Source organism: Pseudozyma flocculosa (assembly GCF_000417875.1).
Source record: "Pseudozyma flocculosa PF-1 unplaced genomic scaffold scaffold00019, whole genome shotgun sequence".
Taxonomy (NCBI): Eukaryota; Fungi; Basidiomycota; class Ustilaginomycetes; order Ustilaginales; family Ustilaginaceae; genus Pseudozyma; species Pseudozyma flocculosa.
Window position 1 is genome coordinate 293,681 of NW_006920887.1, and position 17,253 is coordinate 310,933.

A 17,253-nucleotide genomic window follows, 5' to 3' on the forward strand; every position below is an offset into this window, starting at 1 on the left:
TCAGCTCCGGCTTGGGCTGGCTGGGATCCGAGGTGGCAGTGGCGTCCGAAGATGCGGCGGCGGCGGGTCGCCGCCGCAGCCGCTTGCCCGAGCTGCCCCTCTGCAGCTCGAGGCTCGCCCAGACCATGTCGCCGCCGCTGCATGGCTCGCCGTCCTGTTTCCCCTTCTTCTCGCTCTCGCCCTCGGCACCGGCGTCGCCATCGGCGTCGAAGCCGGCGTTGGTGCGGGCCCTGCGGACGGCGCGGTTCCAGGCGGCGTGGAGCTGCTCCTCGCCCTGCCCGGCCTCGCCGCCCTCGACCTCTGCGACGCGCTCCTCGAGCATCCTGCCGAGGCGGAGCATGCGGTGGTAGGCGTCGGCCATGTTGCCGTTGACGGCCATGTAGCTGTGGATCTTCATCATCATCGAAAGGGTGTGGAGGACGAAGAAGCCGGATTGGACCCAGGGCCACTCGCGGTAGCGGGCCCACTTGATGACGGCAAAGAGGAGGGCGCTCTGCCACAGGTGCTGGAAGACGACGGCGGTGGGCCAGTAGCGCACCCAGCCCCTCTTGCAGACCTTGATGAAAGGCACGCAGATGAAGGTGCTGGCGATGAGGACGGCGTCGCTGAGGGCGAGCATGCGGGCGTCGCGGCTGAAGAGGGTGGCAAAGGTCATGCTGAGCACCTTGCCCGTGTCGGCGAACGAGGTGTAGGACGTGTTGAGGACAAAGAGGCCGATGCTGATCCAGAAGAGGGTGAAGAATCCGCGGAACTGGTCCGTCGACGAGCTGCTGTTCTCGCGGTTGAAGTGCGAGTGGCGGGGCTTGAACGAGACGATGGCGCGGATGCGCTTCCGCCGCGACGTCGACGCGGGCTGCGGGCGGAGGCGGACGGCGCCGTCCTTGCCGACCTGGGCGGTGATGCCCTTGGCGCCGACGTGGGTGATCTTGGCGGTGCTCACCTCGGCCTCGCCGCTTCCCGTGCCCCGGGTGATGGTGGTGGTGAGCGTCGAGGTGGCGACCATCTGCTCGCTGTCGGACAGCTCCGATGCGGTGGATCCAGTCGGAGTGGCCGCCCCCGAGGCCGAGGCGGGTGTCCCGACGCTGGGCGTCGACTGCGCCGAGTCGGCATCGCCCTGCTGCCGCACCGACTCGATCCGCTTGTCAAAGTAGTCGGTGGCACGTATCGGCGAGGGCGAGGGCGAGGGCGCGATGGCCGTCGCCGCCGCTGCATCAGTCTGCTCGGTCATTTCGGCAGCGAAGGAAGGGGATTCCGAGATCCAGGGACTCGGTCGAGTGCTACGCCGCGTCTATGCGCAAGGGCTGTATGATGGAGGGCGAGGACGAGGTGGCAATAGGGGCTGATCCAGATGAAGCTGGTCGAGGTTTGCGAACAGAGCGGAGGTGCGGGCGTCTATCGAGGGCAGGGAGGCAATCCGAGGGCGTCGGAAGCAAGCGAGCGAGGGCGAGCAGGCAAGCAAGGTGGCGGCGGGGCTCTATAAAGGTCAGAGTCGAGGTCGGGAACGAGACGAGGGTCGCTGGCGGATCGTTGGATCGGGAGAGCAAGTCCGTGAATCGTTCGGAAGGGCCGGGCCGCGCTTCCGTCCGAGGCGAGGCGGGGAGCAGGGTCGGGCCGTTCAAGATGGAGCGATGGCCGGAAGGAGGTCCGAGGTCGTGATCAGGCCGAGAGCGGGGGCCGGTGGTCGATGTCGTGATGCGCTCTTGTCGTCGTCGTCGTCAGCTCGATAGCAGAGCGGCCGCTTGACGGTGTGAGCGGATCGGATTCGATCAGAGAGCGTGGAGCTGATGGTGGCGGCAGTTCGAGGGGCGGCAGAGGGACTCCTTGGGTAGGACCGGCCGCCGGCAGCTGGGCACCGAGAGCACAAACCAACACCTGCCTGCCCGCCCACCCGCCAAGACATCGAGGCCGGGCCACCCGAAGCCACCCCTTTTTCTGCCGCCGCTCCGGAAGTCGGAGGGGCGTGGCAGACTTCTCACGCTGCGCAGCATCGTCATCCCCAGACGGCCGCACAGCCAACCCGCGGCTGGTCGGCAGGCTAGGGCTGCCGGCCCGGACGCCAAGCAAGTTCTCCTCTTCGGAACCGAGCAGGCCGGGGGGCCAACCGCCGTCCGCAACCCGAGACGGCGCCGCCAAGGGGCCGTCATGGCTCGAGCCCCACCACCACCACCATCTCCTCCTGCTCCTCCTCCTCCTCCTCCGCCTCCTTCATCGCTGTCGCCGTCCTTGATCACCGCCGCCGTTGCCATCGTCCAGTCGGAGTCGACCTACGAACCCTGCTCGTCTTTCCAGCTTCGGTCGACCAGCGTACGCTCCTGTACCGCCTCTCCGAACTCGATCTCGATCCTCCTCCCACGGACTGAACCCTGCTGCAGTCGTCAAGATGCTGGCCGCCTCCTCGTCCTCGACGGCCTCTGCGCTGCTGAGATGCTCGGCCATCGCGTCGACCTCATACGCGCCGACGCTTCGCATCGCCCCGGCGCTCATCTCTGCCTCGCCCTCCGATCGTCCATCAAGACGGCGTGTCCCGTCCTCGCCCTTGTTGTCCTTTTCTCGTCCGCTCTCGACATCAGTCCCGCGGCACGATACCCGACCCAGCCCCTCGCCGATATCGAACTACGCACGAGCCTTTTCGAGCACGCCGATCGTCCTGGCCCACCACTTTGACACGCAGGCGTTTGTGCAGCGGCTCGAGGCGTCCGGCATCAACAAGCAGCAGGCTGATGTCCTGGTCGAGACGCTGAGGGACGTCATCGACGAGAGCATCGGCAACCTCGCCAGAGGGCTGGTGACGAGAGAGGAGGCGGAACAGAATAACTATACGCAAAAGGTGCGCTCTCTCGCTTTCGTCGCACAGTAGTGGCAGCGGTCCGCTTCGTGAGGGTGTCGCCATCTCACGCCGCCCCGCCTCTGCGTGGCAACCCCTCTCTGTGCCCTGCCGCCGCCCCGCTCTCGCCGCTGCAGGTCGACTTTACGCGGCTCAAGTCTGAGCTGCAGCTGCTGGAGCGCAACGACTTCGCCGTCATGAAGTCGGAGAATGAGCGGCTCATGGCCGACGTCGAGAAGCTCAAGCAGAGGCTGCGCGAGGAGATCACGCGGACGACGGCGGGTGTCCGACTGGATCTCAACCTCGAGAAAGGTAGGCGCAGCGCCCATCTCTAGCATGCACACGCGGCCGTCGCTGCCACCACTGTCCCAACAGAATCTGACTGATGCTCTCTGTCACGCCGTCCGATCTGCAGGGCGAATCCGGGACGAGTCGTCGGTGCACGCGCTCAAGATCAAGGAGGTCGACACGCGCATCGAGTCCGAGATCGCCGGGCTCAGGACGTCGATTCAGAGTGCCAAGTTCAACGTGCTCCAGGTGCGTCTCTGTCCCGCCAGATTCTTGCCTCGCCTGCCGCCGCGACCCGCCCGCTGACCGATGGACCGGCTGCTGACCTTCCGTCCCTGATCGACCCTCGCAGTACCTCGTCGGTGTGGCCACCGGTGCGGGTGCCCTGCTGCTCGCCTACCTCCGCATGTTCCGCTAGACCGAGGGTCATCCCTCGACGACGCAGACGCCGGCACGATGGAATGGGACAAGGATGCACTGCCTCCATTCACAGCACGCCGACCAAACTTGGCATGGCCCACCGCGACTACCCGACCGTGTACAAGTCGCCCTCGACCTCCCACTTGATGCGGTTGCGCAGCAGCCGCGCCCAAAAGTGAATGATTGGGTCCCACTCCTTTTGGCCCGTCGGCATTGCCTCGGTCGCCATCTCGCCGCCGCGTTGGGCGACGGGCATCAGCTTCTCGATGTTGAGCGCGCGCGTCGCCTTTCGCAGCGAGGCGATCGTCGATGTCGGCGGCGATGGCATGCGGTGCAGGTACAGCACCGGCGTCGTCGGCAGCGGGTCTATCGTCGGGTGCTGTGCGGCAGTCAGGAAAAAGACAGAGCCGATGGACACGTTCCGGACGGGGTCAATTGGGCCATGGTCGCTCGGGCGTTGGAGAAGTGCGCGCCACGCCGACTCACCGAGACGAGACCGGCGCAGACGCTGACGACGCTCCCGATCTCGATCGTCTTGGGGTTGGTCGGCGGCGCTTCGCCTGCTGCTGGCGCGGCGGCCGCTTCCCTGGCCCGGCGTGCCCGGTTGAAGGCGACCATTGACTCGAGCGCGACGCTTCCGCCTTGTCCGAAGCCGAAGAGATGCAGCGCAAAGGTGGGCCAGCCGCATCCGCCGTCGTCGGTCGGGGCCGAGAGGTAGTCGAGGAGCAGCTTGATGCCTGCAACGGTCGCAGTTGGATCTGGCTTGGTGAGGACTGCAAGCGGGGCGGCGGTAGCCCAAGGGACGATCGACGCCTCAGGCTGTCAGTCCTTGATCTGCTTGGCGACTGCGGTCGCACCGGCCGGCCGGCCACATCGACTCACTCTCGGCGAAGCTGTCGAAGGTGTCCCACCACATCCAGGCCTCCTCGCCCTGATCGAGGAAGGGCACGCGCTTCGACGCCTGGACGCTGAGGATCGACGTCTGGGGCAGCGTCTTTTGCAGCGACTGGCCCAGGGTCGCAAAGGGGCGCGCCGTGTCGCCGAGGCCGTGAAAGAGGAGGAGCAGGTTGGATTCGGTGCCCGACGGGGCCGGCGAATAGCTCAGCACCGAGGGGATCAGAGGGGCCACGTCCGAAGAACGCGACGACGCAAAGGCACAAAAGCCCGAGGGGGTTGGCGGCGGCTTGACCTTGGACTCGGGCTCGATTGGGTGGACGGTGATGGGTTCGCCGTCCTTGCCCTGCGGTCGGCCGGCGCGCCAAAGGGGGAAGGCGGGGAGAAGACAGAGAGGTCAGTCCGACATCTGCGCAGGGCAAGGCACTGGATGCGAGGGTACGTACGACGAGGAGAAAGGGGGGACAGCAGCGCTAGGGAGGGGCGACCGAGGGGTGGCCGGATCAGCCTCCACTCACTGGTGGGATGACGGCGACCTCTTGGCCCGGGCGGAGGGTGACGCCGCCGACCTCGTCTGCGTCGATCATGTCCTGGTCGATGCTCCACTTTGACGACTCGAGGAGCGTGCGCAGCTCGTCGGCGTGGTCTGGGTGGCGCGACGCGAGCAACTCGGGCAGCGCCGAGAGGGGCAGCGTGTCCTTGCCCTCGGGAAAGGCGAGCGTCTCGGTCGAGGTGCCGAGGAGCGTGCGCGCCCCGGCAAAGTAGAGGATGGTAATGGGTCGAGGCGCTGTCGAGGCAGAGGGGGCATCGAGGAGCGGTCAGCACGCGCGTGGCCATGCTGGGTGCAGAGCAGAGCACGGTGCAATCGATGCTCACCGGTCATTGCTGCGGCCGTGCTGTCTCGAGGGGCCGTGTTGAGCGGCGGGTGTGTGTGGTCGGGATGGGTGAGGATGGAGACGGGAGAGAGGAGCCGGCGGGACCGTCGTCGGCGGAAGAAATGCAACGCCAAAAGGCGAGGGAAAATCCAGAAGCTCGAGGCACGAGGCCAGGCAGCCAGGCGGCCAGGCAGCCAGACAGAGGGCACGCGCGCAGGCCACGCCAGCGTGCATCGCCGGCCAACGCTGCTGGCTCGGGCCACCCACAGACCAACCAACACCGCCCGCCAGCCAGACGACGCGACGCTCCCTTCCTTCTTTGCCACCCAACCACGACCGCCACCTGTCGCCCACCACTCAGCACCGCCCAATTACCGCAGCGGACCCCATAACTGGACCACCGGCCACCGCCTCAACCGACAACTACCCGCCGCTCATATCAACCACTCTCGTCGTCAGCCAGGCCCACCCCAACCACCGCCGTCGATCGAGGAACCCCGGATAGGCGACTCCGCGGCCACACCACCGCCAGCCATGATGCTGCTGCGGCCACAGTCACGCTCGCCAACACCTCCACCACCGCCATCACGCACCCGGCACACACGGGCACCGCTGCCCAGGACCGACGATGCGATACCGCGGCGGACATCGCTGCGCAGCCTGCGGCCCCTCGTCTGGCTCGCAGCGCTGGCCTGCGCCCTCGCCTTGCTAGCGAACCCGCCACAGGCATCGGCGCTGCTCGGCGGCGTCTCGAGCGGAGGCAGCGACGGGATCCAGCCGCGCGCGTCGAGCCCGGCAGTGTCGATATCCCGCTTCGCCCACCTCCCCTCGAAGCTCGCCTACTTTGACGACAGCACCTCGCTCCTCTACCACGACGGATCAGAGGGCAACGTCTACCGCTCCGAGGACGAGGGCAAGACGTGGAAGCTCGTCAGCGGACCCGCAAAGGGCGCTGCCTACATGCTCGTGCAGCACCCGCACGACATCAAGCAGGCCTACATCCTCTCCAACGCAAAGACCCACTGGCGCACCACCAACCGCGGCGCGTCCTGGCAGGAGTTCAAGACGCCGGAGCCGCCCGCCGTCCGCGCCGGACCGCCCCTCGAGTTCCACGGCGACCAGCGCCACTGGGACCACATCATCTTTACCGGCAAAAAGTGCACCATGTGGACCCCCTGGGGCGGCGCCATCTGCCACGACCAGGCCTACTACACCACCGACGCCTTTGCCTCGGGCGTGGAGCCCCTCATCGAGTTCGCCATGCACTGCACCTGGGCAAAGGCCACGCGGGACATCGACGTTCACCCCGACGCCATGAAGCGCATCTTCTGCATAGCCTGGGAGGACGCGCCCACCTCGTCGTCGGCGCTCGAGGCGCCGGGAGCGGCGGCGGCATCGTCGCCGTCGTCGCCGGGACGGGGGAGCAGCTGGGTGCGCTGGACCAGGCGGGCGATGCCGGCGACGACGCGCCTCTTCCAGAGCGACGACTTTTTCAAGACGCGCAAGATGGTCGAGCTCGACATGGGCCGCAACGCGCGCAGCTTTGCCGGCCTGGGGCCCTCGAAAAAGTTCCTCGTCACGGCGCTGCGCGAGAGCCAGGGCACCAGCGGCAGCTCCGGCATGGCCCTCTTTGTCACGCGCGACGGCGTAAAGTGGCAAAAGGCCCAGTTCCCGCATGGCTCCGAGCTGCGCGAGAACGCTTACACGGTCGTCGACAGCACGCTGCACTCGCTCATGGTCGACGTCCTCGACTCGCTCGGCTCCGACACGGGCGTCCTCTTCACCAGCGACAGCACCGGCACGCAGTTTGTCAAGAGCCTCGAGGGCACCAACCGCAACTCGCGCGGCCTCGTCGACTTTGAGCACCTCCAGAACATCGAGGGCGTCGGCATCGCCAACGTCAAGGCCGAGTCGGACGGCGCCACGCGCAGCATGATCACGTTCGACGACGGCAGCCACTGGCACCCGCTGCGCGCCCCCGCGGTCGACGCGGCGGGCAAGCGGACCGCGTGCGACCCCAACGACGCCGAGCGGTGCTCGCTCCACCTCTACTCGGTCACCAGCCTGCACAACACCGGGCGCGTCTTTTCGTCGACGGCGCCCGGCTTCGTCATGGGCGTCGGCTCCGTCGGGCGCCGGCTGCTGCCGTACGAGGAGTGCGACACCTTCCTCAGCACCGACGCCGGCCGCACGTGGCGGATGGTGTCGTTTGACGCGCACAAGTACGAGTTTGGCGACCAGGGCTCGGTGCTCGTGATTGTCGACGACGAGGACATCACCGACCACGTCAGCTACTCGTTCAACCACGGCAAGGACTGGAAGCGGCTCGACCTCGGCCTCAAGGTGCGCGCCAAGCTGCTCACCACGATCCCCGACAGCACCTCGCTCAAGTTCCTGCTGATCGGCACCCAGACCCGCAAGGACGCCGGCGGCCAGAGCGACCGCAACGTGGCCATCCACCTCGACTTTGCCACGCTCGGCAAGCGCAAGTGCGGCGAGGGCGACATGGAGCGGTGGTACGCCCAGGCGGCCGCCGACAAGAGCTGCCTGATGGGCCACCGCCAGTGGTACAAGCGGCGCAAGGCCGACGCCGACTGCGTCGTCGCCGACAAGTTCCACGACCCCGAGGGGCGCGAGGACCCATGCCCGTGCACCGACGCCGACTACGAGTGCGACTTTGGCTTCGTCCGCGACTCGGCGGGCCGGTGCGTGTCGACGGGCCTGCCCAAGATCCCGGCGGGCGAGTGCACCCAGCCGTCGCAGAAGACGTACCGCGGCTCGTCGGGCTACCGCCTGATCCCCGGCGACTCGTGCGACCGCGGCCGCGGCGTCAAGAAGGACGAGGCCGTCGAGAGGCCGTGCGACCAGGGCCAGCCCGAGGCCGGCCGGGTGGCCCACCAGCTGCACGAGTTCCCCGGCGTCGTCATCGACCAGATGTACTTTCCCGAGTCGTCGAGCGTCGTGGTGCAGCTCACCGACGGCTCCGCCTGGCACTCGCTCAACGACGGCTACTCGTGGAAGCAGCTGGTGGCGCCCAGCGATGCCGGCGACCCGGACACCAAGGTGCTGACGATGGCGCTCCACGCCCACGACAAGAGCCGCGGCTACCTCATCACGGCCGGCCAGAAGGTGTGGTCGACGATCAACAAGGGCGTCTCGTGGGACTGGTTCAGCGCGCCGCTGCCGGCCAACGGCCTCGGCATCCCCGTGCTCGACTTCCACCCGGACCGCAGCGACTGGCTGATCTGGACGGGCAGCCGCAACTGCGTCGTCGCCACCGACGGCGGCGGCGGCTGCCAGGCCGTCGCCTACGTCACCGTCGACAACGGCCGCCACTTTACGCGCCTCGACAACTACGTCCGCATCTGCTCGTTTGTGCGCGACGCCCGGCTCAAGGTCGACGCCCGCACCATCTTCTGCGAGAGCTACAAGGACAAGAGCGGCGACCAGAAGTCGTTCACCTCGGCCAACCACCTGCAGCTGGTGTCGGGCCCCAACTTCTACCGCAACAAGAAGGAGGTCCTCTTCGAAAACATCATCGGCTGGGCCACGTTCGAGCAGTACCTCGTCGTGGCCCAGTATGATGACGCCACGCAGCCGCCGACGATGCGGCTCAAGGTGTCGCTCGACGCGCGCCGCTTTTCCGACCTGCACTTCCCGCCCGACCTCGACGTCAAGACGCGCGCCTACACGGTGCTCGACTCGGTCACCGACTCGATCTTCCTCCACTTCACCACCCACTCGGGCGCCGGCAGCGAGTGGGGCACGCTGCTCAAGAGCAACTCGAACGGCACCTACTTTTCGCGCTCGCTCGAGTACGTCAACCGCAACGACAAGGGTTTCGTCGATTTTGAAAAGATGCTCGGCCTGGACGGCGTGGCGCTCATCAACGCCGTGGCCAACCCGGACGAGGCGGCGCTCTCCGGACGCAAGGACCTCGTCAGCCGCATCACGCACAACGACGGCGGGCGCTGGAAGCCGCTGACGCCGCCGGTCCGCGACGCCTTTGGCAACCCGTACGAGTGCAACGCCGTCGGCTGCAGCCTGCACATCCACGGCTTCACCGAGCGCGACAACCCCAAGGCCACCTTTAGCAGCCCGTCGGCCGTCGGACTGATGCTCGGCGTGGGCAATGTCGGCCGCAAGCTGTCGCCCTACCGCGACAGCGACACGTTCCTCACGCGCGACGGCGGCTTCACCTGGGAAGAGGTGCACAAGGACGCGCACCGGTGGGAGTTTGGCGACCAGGGCTCGATCATCATCCTCGTCAACGACGAGGACGCCACCGACACGGTGCTCTACTCGCTCAACGAGGGCCTGACGTGGGAGTCGTACAACTTTGGCCAGAAGCTGCGCGTCGTCGAGATCCTGACGGTGCCCGAGGACACCCACCGCAAGTTCTTGCTGCTCGGCAGCCCGACGGGCTCGTCGGGCCACACGGTCGCCGTCTACCTCGACTTTTCGGCGCTCCAGACGCGCAAGTGCAAGCTCAACGTGGCGCGGCCCGAGGAGGACGACTTTGAGCTGTGGAGCCCGAGCGAGAGCCGCCAGGAGCCGTGCCTGTTTGGCCGCCAGACGTACTACTACAAGCGCAAGCGGCAGGCCGACTGCTACGTGGGCGAGACGATTGTGCAGCCGCACGAGGTGGTGCGCAACTGCAGCTGCACCGCCGCCGACTTTGAGTGCGAGTTCAACCACTACCGCCGCCCCGACACCAACGAGTGCGTCCTGTACCCGGGCACCTCGGCGCTGCCCACCGACGACGTCGGCCAGTGCTGGGCCGCCGACAGCGACGGCTACTGGTACGAGCGGACCAGCATGCGCAAGATCCCGCACTCGTCGTGCACCGGCGGCAAGCGCCTCGACCGCGGCGCACGCCACATCTGCAGCAACAACCCGGCCAGCCACGGCTTCTTTTGGTGGGCCACCGTCATCGCGTGCCCCTTTGCGCTGGCCGGCTTCGTGGGGTGGTGGTGGAACAAGAAGCAGCAGCGCGCCGGACGAGGGTGAGTAGGGCGCGCGTGCCCGGGACAGAAGCGAGAGCAATCGTATGGCATTGACGGCTGACTTGCCCAACCTACCCACACCTGCCTTTTCCTCCCTGCCCCTTCCCTGCCGCACCCACGACAGGAGCATCCGGCTGCCCGACACGTCGCGCTACACCGACTCGGAGTTTGCGCAGAACGTGGCGTCGGTGCCGCGCTACGTCGCCGGCCTGGCCAGCCTGGGCTGGTCAAAGCTGGTCGAGACGCTCGAGGGCGTGCCGTTTGTGCGCGACCGTCTGCGCCGTTCGCGCGGCAGCTACGGCGGCTACCGCAACCTGACCACCGACGAGGACGCCGAGGTGAGCAGCCGGAGCCGGGCGACTGCACCGCGATTGGGACGTGTGAGCGGGACGTAGCGTTGCTGACCGCCGTGCCTCTTTCTCTGCCTGCCTGCCTGCGACGCAGATCCTGCGCGACTACGAGGACGAGGAGCTGGACCGCTAAACGAGGCAGCGGCGGCGGCAGCGGCGGCGGCAGCGGCGGCGGCGGCGATGTGCGTGGCGGATGGGTGGAGAGGGGCATAGAGGCATGCTCCGAGGGACCCCACCCGCTCGAGCGTCGCGATGTTTATATAAAGGGCCCCATGCTGGCTCGGAAACGAAATCACCAAAAGCAGGCAGGAAGGTTGAGATTGAACAATCGCCAACGGCGTCTCTGAGAGGCATCGGGGGGCCGGATCGAGGGAAGATGGTCGCGTCGGTGTGGCATCGGGGCGACTGGAACGAGGCGAAGAGCAAGCAGCTCGACTGGCGAACTGAGCTGGGGCCGTATCACGAACTGCCAGCCTGCTCGACGCCACTCTACCTCCGTCTCTCTCACGCATGCATTTTGGGGGGAAAGAGTATTGACGTCACACATCGGGTCCGGGCGGTCATGCCGACGTGCGGACGAGGCGGATGGATGGATGGATGGACGCGATGGATGGATGGACGGATGGACCCTGAGATGAGGCGGCTAGGGCATGAGTATGCATCGTGACGCCATCGATCATCGTCGTGCTGCGTCCAGGGCCAGTACGTACCAGCGCCAGCCCGCACTTCGAGGCAAGGTCGCACAACATCTACAGCCACCGTATGTACCGTCAGCCCGACGCCGCTGCCAGTTGGATCCGGGTGGTTCCGTCCGTTTGGGCTGGCGCGGCGTACAGAGTTGCTGGGGGATGGAATACGGATCAACATGAGACGGCCGGACGGGTGTCTATCGTCCCAGGTACTGTGACACCTCCCTGCCAGCTCTGGTCCGCACGTTGTGGGTAGGGAGTCAGACTAGCTGACGGATCGTCGTTGCATCCTACAGGTACCTGTTCGCCACCACACGGTATCACCTGCTCTGTCGTGTCGCTTCAAGCAGCGATCAACGACTGGTTACGAGACATGCTAGGCTAGGCTGGAAGGGGAGGCGCTAGCGTTGTGAATCAGACTTGGGCATGTAACTACATAGCTGCCAACACCGCTCAGCCGCCTCTGCTCCTCCTACCGGTACGGCAACGACGATCTTGCATGGCCGAGTCCAGTCGATGGAACTGGCAGAGGAGCAGGTGAGAGCTAGAGCCAGGCTGGGCAGCTACGCTGTTGCACGCTTCGTGGGTGCGTGTGTCAATTGCCGATGCCAGCTACGAGATCGCATGCAGATGACCTGCGCGGCAATTGGAACGAAGGCGGCCGGGTAGTGTTGAGCTCTGGCCACGTCGTCGCCTCAGACGCCATCCAATGAATCTATGATTACGGCGGCGGTATGATATCAAACCTGTCAAGAGACAGGGCCAAGATTTTCGCGGCTACAGTAACGTGCGCTGCTACTTACATGGCTTAGCCTGGATTTCCTTTCATGTAAGACGTGGTGGGATGGCAGGTCATTGTGGTGATTCCTCACCCGCAGGCCGCCTTCCTCGTGCCGTTGGCTACCTCATGTGAAGGCGGGGTGGCGGCGAAGCCTAGTCAGCTTGACAGGTGAACGGCATCCAGACCGAGGGGCTGCGGGAGAGGGGAGCCGGAAAAAAAGGGCTTGGCCGACGACAGCAAGCGTCGTCGAGGGTGGGGACTGCGCACCGACGCCACAGACACCGGTGTCGCGATGTCATCACCTCCTGCCCTCTCGCGCAGCAAACGATGGCGACGGACGCACGGGCTCAGCCTGCCGGGCAGGGTCCTGCGTATCGGCCGGCCGGCTGGCTGGCCGCCGTCCGGGGGGCGGTGTTGGGGAAAACAGGCAGGCAGGGGAAAGAGGGTCGCTCGGCGACTCTCGGTTGGAGATGACGAACGACGATCTCAGCAGCAAGTCTGAGTCAAAGGCAGAGGAAGGGAGAGAGAGCGAAGGAGGGAGGACGAGGCGGGCACCCGTCCAGAGGATGGAGTGGAGACCCTTGGTTGCTTTGCGCTTCGATCCCGACCGGGGGTTTGGGGCCAAGGCCGACGCCGGCGGAGGAGTTCTGTAAGCGATGGGTTGAGAGGGAAAGGCCGGGGGCGAGGCCCAGGGCAAGATGCAGAGCCAGAGCCAGGGCCACGAAGCCAAAGCGTCACCGTGCTTGTTTGGCCGGCCAAAGGGTCCTCTTTGGTTTGATGCGACGAGCGAGCGAGCGGTAGCGCCCAAGGGGTGGCCGCTCCGCTGCCGCTCGTCTTTTCCTCTCGACCACCCAAGCAAGGTCCGAGCGCAGTAGCAGTCTTTTCTTTGCCTCGTCGCCGGCGTGACCGAAGCTCGAGCTTCGTCGAAAGCCGACCGTCGCACGCCAGAGGCCTAGTAGTCTGCCCCCTGGGGCCGGGCCTGTCTCAGGGCACAGACGTTAGTGTGCCTTTCCCTTCCGTGCGTGCCTTTGCCTACAGTACCTGCCTGGCCCCATTCCCTGGCCTTCCTTTCTCGGCAGTCTCGAGGATGAGGATGATGACGATGTCCGCATCCCCTCGCTCCCCGTCCAGACCGTGCGCGTCCCCGTCTGTCCGGAATCGAGACGCCTTCCCGTGCCGACCGTATAAGAAGGCCAGCCCGCCGTCGTCTGTGCGTCGCCGCCACCCACCTCCGGTTTCTTCTACCACCAGCTACCACGTTTTGTTTCCACGATACCACGCCGATAGCATCGTCTAATCCGATCCCAGCCAGCCAGCCAGCCAAGCGAACGCACACCCGCCCGTTCGCCCCGCTCCCCCACCGCATCGCTTTCAATCGCCTGTCTTGGCCTTTTGTTAGCACCACCCACCCGCCCATCCACCCCATCGAATCGATCTCGATTGCGCTAGCCGCCTCCTGATCAGGTCCCAATACCCGTCCGACCCTCTCGACACTCGCACGCACGACTGCCGCCACCACCATGTCGTCGCTCCCCCCAGCCAAGAGCGAGATCTCGGAGAAGCCGTCGAAGAACTCCGTCACTCGCGCGGTCGACCCCAGGGCCAAGGAGGCCGACACCGAGCGCGCCTCGAGGCTCTTTGGCGTCGTCCAGGCGTTCCGCGAGGGTCGATACCCCGACAACAAGCAGATTGACGTGAGTTGAGTCGATGCCGTGTACCTTCGAATGCGCAAAAGAGGGCGAGGGCGAGATCGGAGCTGGATGTAGAACCCAGTCGGATGGACGACGTGCTCGGAAGTCTTCGGGATCGATGGAGTGCAAGGTGGATGGAAATATTCCAACTGCCGCCGTGCAGCGGATGCTGACCCTGCCTGCATGCATCTCTCGTTCCCCTCTCCGCAATAATTGCCGCCCGGCCCGCTCAGGATACCCTCAAGTACACGCTTGCGCACAGCCCCATCGACGAGACCAAGCTCTCGTCCGATGGACGCACCCTGGTCAAGGATGTCCGCGAGCTCATCGAGTCCGGTGAGTGACCTCATGTCGTCCTGCCATATTGGATCCTACCCAGCTCGAGCGGCTAGCCGCAGCTGGGTAGCGGCTGATTGAGCCGCGCCACGCCGCGCCCCGGACACGCCGGATGGCATTTTCTGACAGCTCGGCGTTTTTCCCTCCTCGTCCCCCCTGGCCCCCTCTGCCCCTCCTGACCGCAGCGCGCCAGATGGTGATGGAGAAGAACAGCAACGAGGAGTTCCAGAACTTCCTCTACGCCACCCGCAAGGCCGATGTCGCCCGCAACGTCAACGTCGCCTCGCCCCTCAGCAAGGACGAGGCGCAGAAGCACGGCGAGTCGGCCGGCGAGGCCTTCCGCACCCTCGTCACCCTCTTCCTGCGCAACGGCGAGCTGCGCAAGATCTTCCAGGACCTCGGATACGTCGGCCGCGACATGTTTGCCGATGGTGCCGCCAAGGCCGCCGAGGTCTCGCGCCCGCACGAGGAGAAGCTGGCCCAGGTCGACCAGCCCGCCCCCGACAACGAGTTCCACGACGAGATCCCCGGCGCCCTCCAGAAGCGCAAGGCCGAGGAGAAGGCCGAGCGCGCCAGGGAGGCCGCCCGCACCGAGGGCGCCGACCACGCCCAGGACGTCGCCGACACCCTCGACCCCAACGCCTCGCGCGAGCAGAACCAGGCCCGCCTCGCCGACAAGGCCAACGAAAAGGCCAACATCCTGTCGAGCAAGATCCCCCAGAAGCACAAGGACAACCTCCGCGAGCAGGCCGACAAGACCCAGGACTACCTCAAGGAGAAGTTCCCCAAGGAGCGCCGCGACCAGTTCATCTACCGCCTCAAGAAGGTCGTCATCGAGTGCCAGCGCCACCCCGACTACGAGGACGCCATCGACTACTTTATGACGCTTTTTGAGCAGTACAAGGGCCACGCCAGCTCGGTGCAGAACCAGGCCACCCAGAGCGCCAGCCAGGTCCGCGGCGAGGGCAACGTCGCCACCGCCGAAAACGCCTTCCGCACCCTCATCGAGCGCTTCGCCAACGGCAGGCCCACCCAGCCCATCCTCGACGCCATCGACCAGCTCTACACCGACGCCCGCAACGACGGCGAGCTCCGCGACTGGTTCCAGCGCCTCGACACCTACGTCCGCCGCGCCCTCCAGGAGCCCGGCTTCATCATGAAGGACGAGGCAGACACCCAGGCCCGCCAGCTCCGCGACTCGGGCAAGAAGTTCTTTGTCTCGCCCGACGCCAGCTCCAACCAGCAGGGCGGCAAGTACCAGCCCCACTTTAAGAACCTCGCAAACCAGATCGAGTTCTTCTTCAAGGGCATGGGCGACGACCCCCTCAACCAGAAGTTCGGTGAGTCCCCCTTCCCCCGCACACCCTGCGGCCCAAACGCATCAGACTGACCCAAGAACCCGTCTAAACCCTCAAATTGGCACACAGGCGAGGACATCAAGAGGCTCACAAAGGACCTGTTCTTGAATGCCGATGGGAAGCCGTCCTTCAAGCCGCATTTGTGGGCGGATGTGTCTAAGACGATTGGCCCCGCTCTGCTGTCCCGTGAGTGCCTCTCATCCACATCTTCAATCCCAGGTTTCCAGCGGAGAGGCCTCCCATCCTTGCAGACATGGTGTGACTGACGATCTTGACCTTTCCTATGCTCTCTCGCGCCACTTTTACGCCTCAATCCCTTAGACATCGGTGAGTGGTCTCTATCTCGCAACATGCCTTGTATCTTCGCCGTGTCGTCCATGCGCCTTTCGTGCGCTGCCTGGCTGCTCGGGGCCATGCACTGGGGAGACGAGTGCGGAGGTCGGGTCAGGGCGCCGACTGGCCAGCCGCAGGGAAAAGGCTATAACGCCGCCGCCTCCTGCTGTCTGTGGTGCCGGAGCGCCTCCATTGGGTCCCTACGCTCGAACGTTCGGAGCCCGGTCGTCGTCACGTCGAGGTTGCCTCGTGGCTGCCGGCGCGTTCAGGACCTGCCCTGCTCGACCCCGATGCGTGGTACCAGGACATCACACTGACCATCAGCTTTCTCATGCCGTCCGTCTTCTACCCCACGTCGTCCACACCAGGATCGATCCCGCTGCCCAGGATGGAGTACGCCGACAAGCAGAACGAGCTGCTGATCGAGGACCTCAACATCGACCCGCTCAACGTGCTCCCCTCGGTCTACGAGATCGAGAACCGCAACCACATGAAGTTCTCGGCCTTCAAGGAGATCCCCAACCAGGCGCAGCACAGCCTGAAGCTCACCATCTACCAGATCCAGCTCGACATCCGCGACGTCAACTTTCACTACCGTCGCATGTCCGGATTCAAAATCCAGGAGTCTGGGAGGGCGGACATTCTGTTGGGTGGCAAGGGCTTGACGCTCCAACTCGCTCTGGACTCAGAAAGTCGCAAGAACCACATTTTTACGGTCAAGTCGGTCAAGGCGTCGATTGACAAGATGTCGTTCGCCATCAAGGGCACGAAGCACGACCTGCTTGCCAAGCTGGTGCGCCCGCTCGCCATTGGGCTGATCAAGAAGTCGATCTGCAAGGCTGCCGAGCAAGGTATCCGCAACGCGCTCGAGGACCTCGACCGCAACCTCGTTGAGCTTCGCGACCGTGCCGAGCGCAACAAGGATGTCGAGGGCAAGGGCTTCGGCGATGCCTTCAAGGAGACGTTCCAGAAGGACAAGAGCAGCGCCAGCGACAAGGAGAGCAAGGGCACGTTCAAGTTTGTCACGTCCAAGCGCCAGTCGATGATGCCCGACGTCGGCCACCCGGACGGCCTGGTGCAGAGGCTCGACGAGCGCAGCGAGCTGGCCAAGTCGACTGGCAACTCGCACAAGGAGTGGTACTCGCCCGCCTTCAACCTGGTCGCCGAGGGCCAGCCCAACCCCAAGAACACCGAGAGCGCCAAGACGGCCGGCCTGGGCAGCAAGCAGACGGCCGCCACCGCCGCCGGTGCTGCGGGCGTCGGTGCCGGTGCCGCTGGCATTGCCGCCGCCACTGCCTCGCGCGGTCACGGCGCTGGCCAGCCCGGTCAGACCTCGACGGCCTACACCAACCCTAGCGCGACCAACGCTGGCCCGGTCAACACCACCACCACCTCGGCCGCTGGCTCC

General features: G+C 65.7%; 5 protein-coding genes across 5 annotated transcripts in view; 3 read left to right on the top strand and 2 right to left on the bottom strand.

The window, feature by feature from the left end:
• PFL1_05361 (uncharacterized protein) overlaps positions 1-1,228 on the bottom strand; it is a gene marked incomplete at both ends in the record, with an annotated part of 2,985 nt that extends 1,757 nt beyond the window's left edge. The window contains one exon of the mRNA XM_007882893.1: positions 125-1,228. Coding sequence (XP_007881084.1) covers positions 125-1,228 — 1,104 coding nt within the window. The remainder of the gene's footprint in view (positions 1-124) is intronic.
• A 1,152-nt stretch (positions 1,229-2,380) lies between these two features.
• PFL1_05362 (uncharacterized protein) lies at positions 2,381-3,530 on the top strand (the record flags this gene model as incomplete). The annotated part of the gene is made up of 4 exons (XM_007882894.1): positions 2,381-2,827; positions 2,962-3,136; positions 3,240-3,361; positions 3,465-3,530. The coding sequence occupies 4 exons, from the start codon at positions 2,381-2,383 to the stop codon at positions 3,528-3,530; spliced, it is 810 nt and encodes a 269-aa protein (XP_007881085.1).
• Positions 3,531-3,638: 108 nt separating this feature from the next.
• On the bottom strand, positions 3,639-5,309 carry PFL1_05363 (uncharacterized protein; the record flags this gene model as incomplete). Its single annotated transcript, XM_007882895.1, has 5 exons — positions 3,639-3,911; positions 4,019-4,305; positions 4,415-4,772; positions 4,945-5,213; positions 5,303-5,309. 5 exons carry the CDS (start codon positions 5,307-5,309, stop codon positions 3,639-3,641), a joined length of 1,194 nt encoding a protein of 397 aa, XP_007881086.1.
• A 526-nt stretch (positions 5,310-5,835) lies between these two features.
• Positions 5,836-10,790, top strand: PFL1_05364 (uncharacterized protein; the record flags this gene model as incomplete). Its single annotated transcript, XM_007882896.1, has 3 exons — positions 5,836-10,307; positions 10,432-10,645; positions 10,752-10,790. The coding sequence occupies 3 exons, from the start codon at positions 5,836-5,838 to the stop codon at positions 10,788-10,790; spliced, it is 4,725 nt and encodes a 1,574-aa protein (XP_007881087.1).
• Positions 10,791-13,647: 2,857 nt separating this feature from the next.
• PFL1_05365 (uncharacterized protein) overlaps positions 13,648-17,253 on the top strand; it is a gene marked incomplete at both ends in the record, with an annotated part of 4,023 nt that continues 417 nt past the window's right edge. The window contains 6 exons of the mRNA XM_007882897.1: positions 13,648-13,821; positions 14,052-14,154; positions 14,340-15,494; positions 15,582-15,698; positions 15,834-15,839; positions 16,115-17,220. Of these exons, the coding sequence (XP_007881088.1) occupies positions 13,648-13,821; positions 14,052-14,154; positions 14,340-15,494; positions 15,582-15,698; positions 15,834-15,839; positions 16,115-17,220 (2,661 nt within the window). The remainder of the gene's footprint in view (positions 13,822-14,051; positions 14,155-14,339; positions 15,495-15,581; positions 15,699-15,833; positions 15,840-16,114; positions 17,221-17,253) is intronic.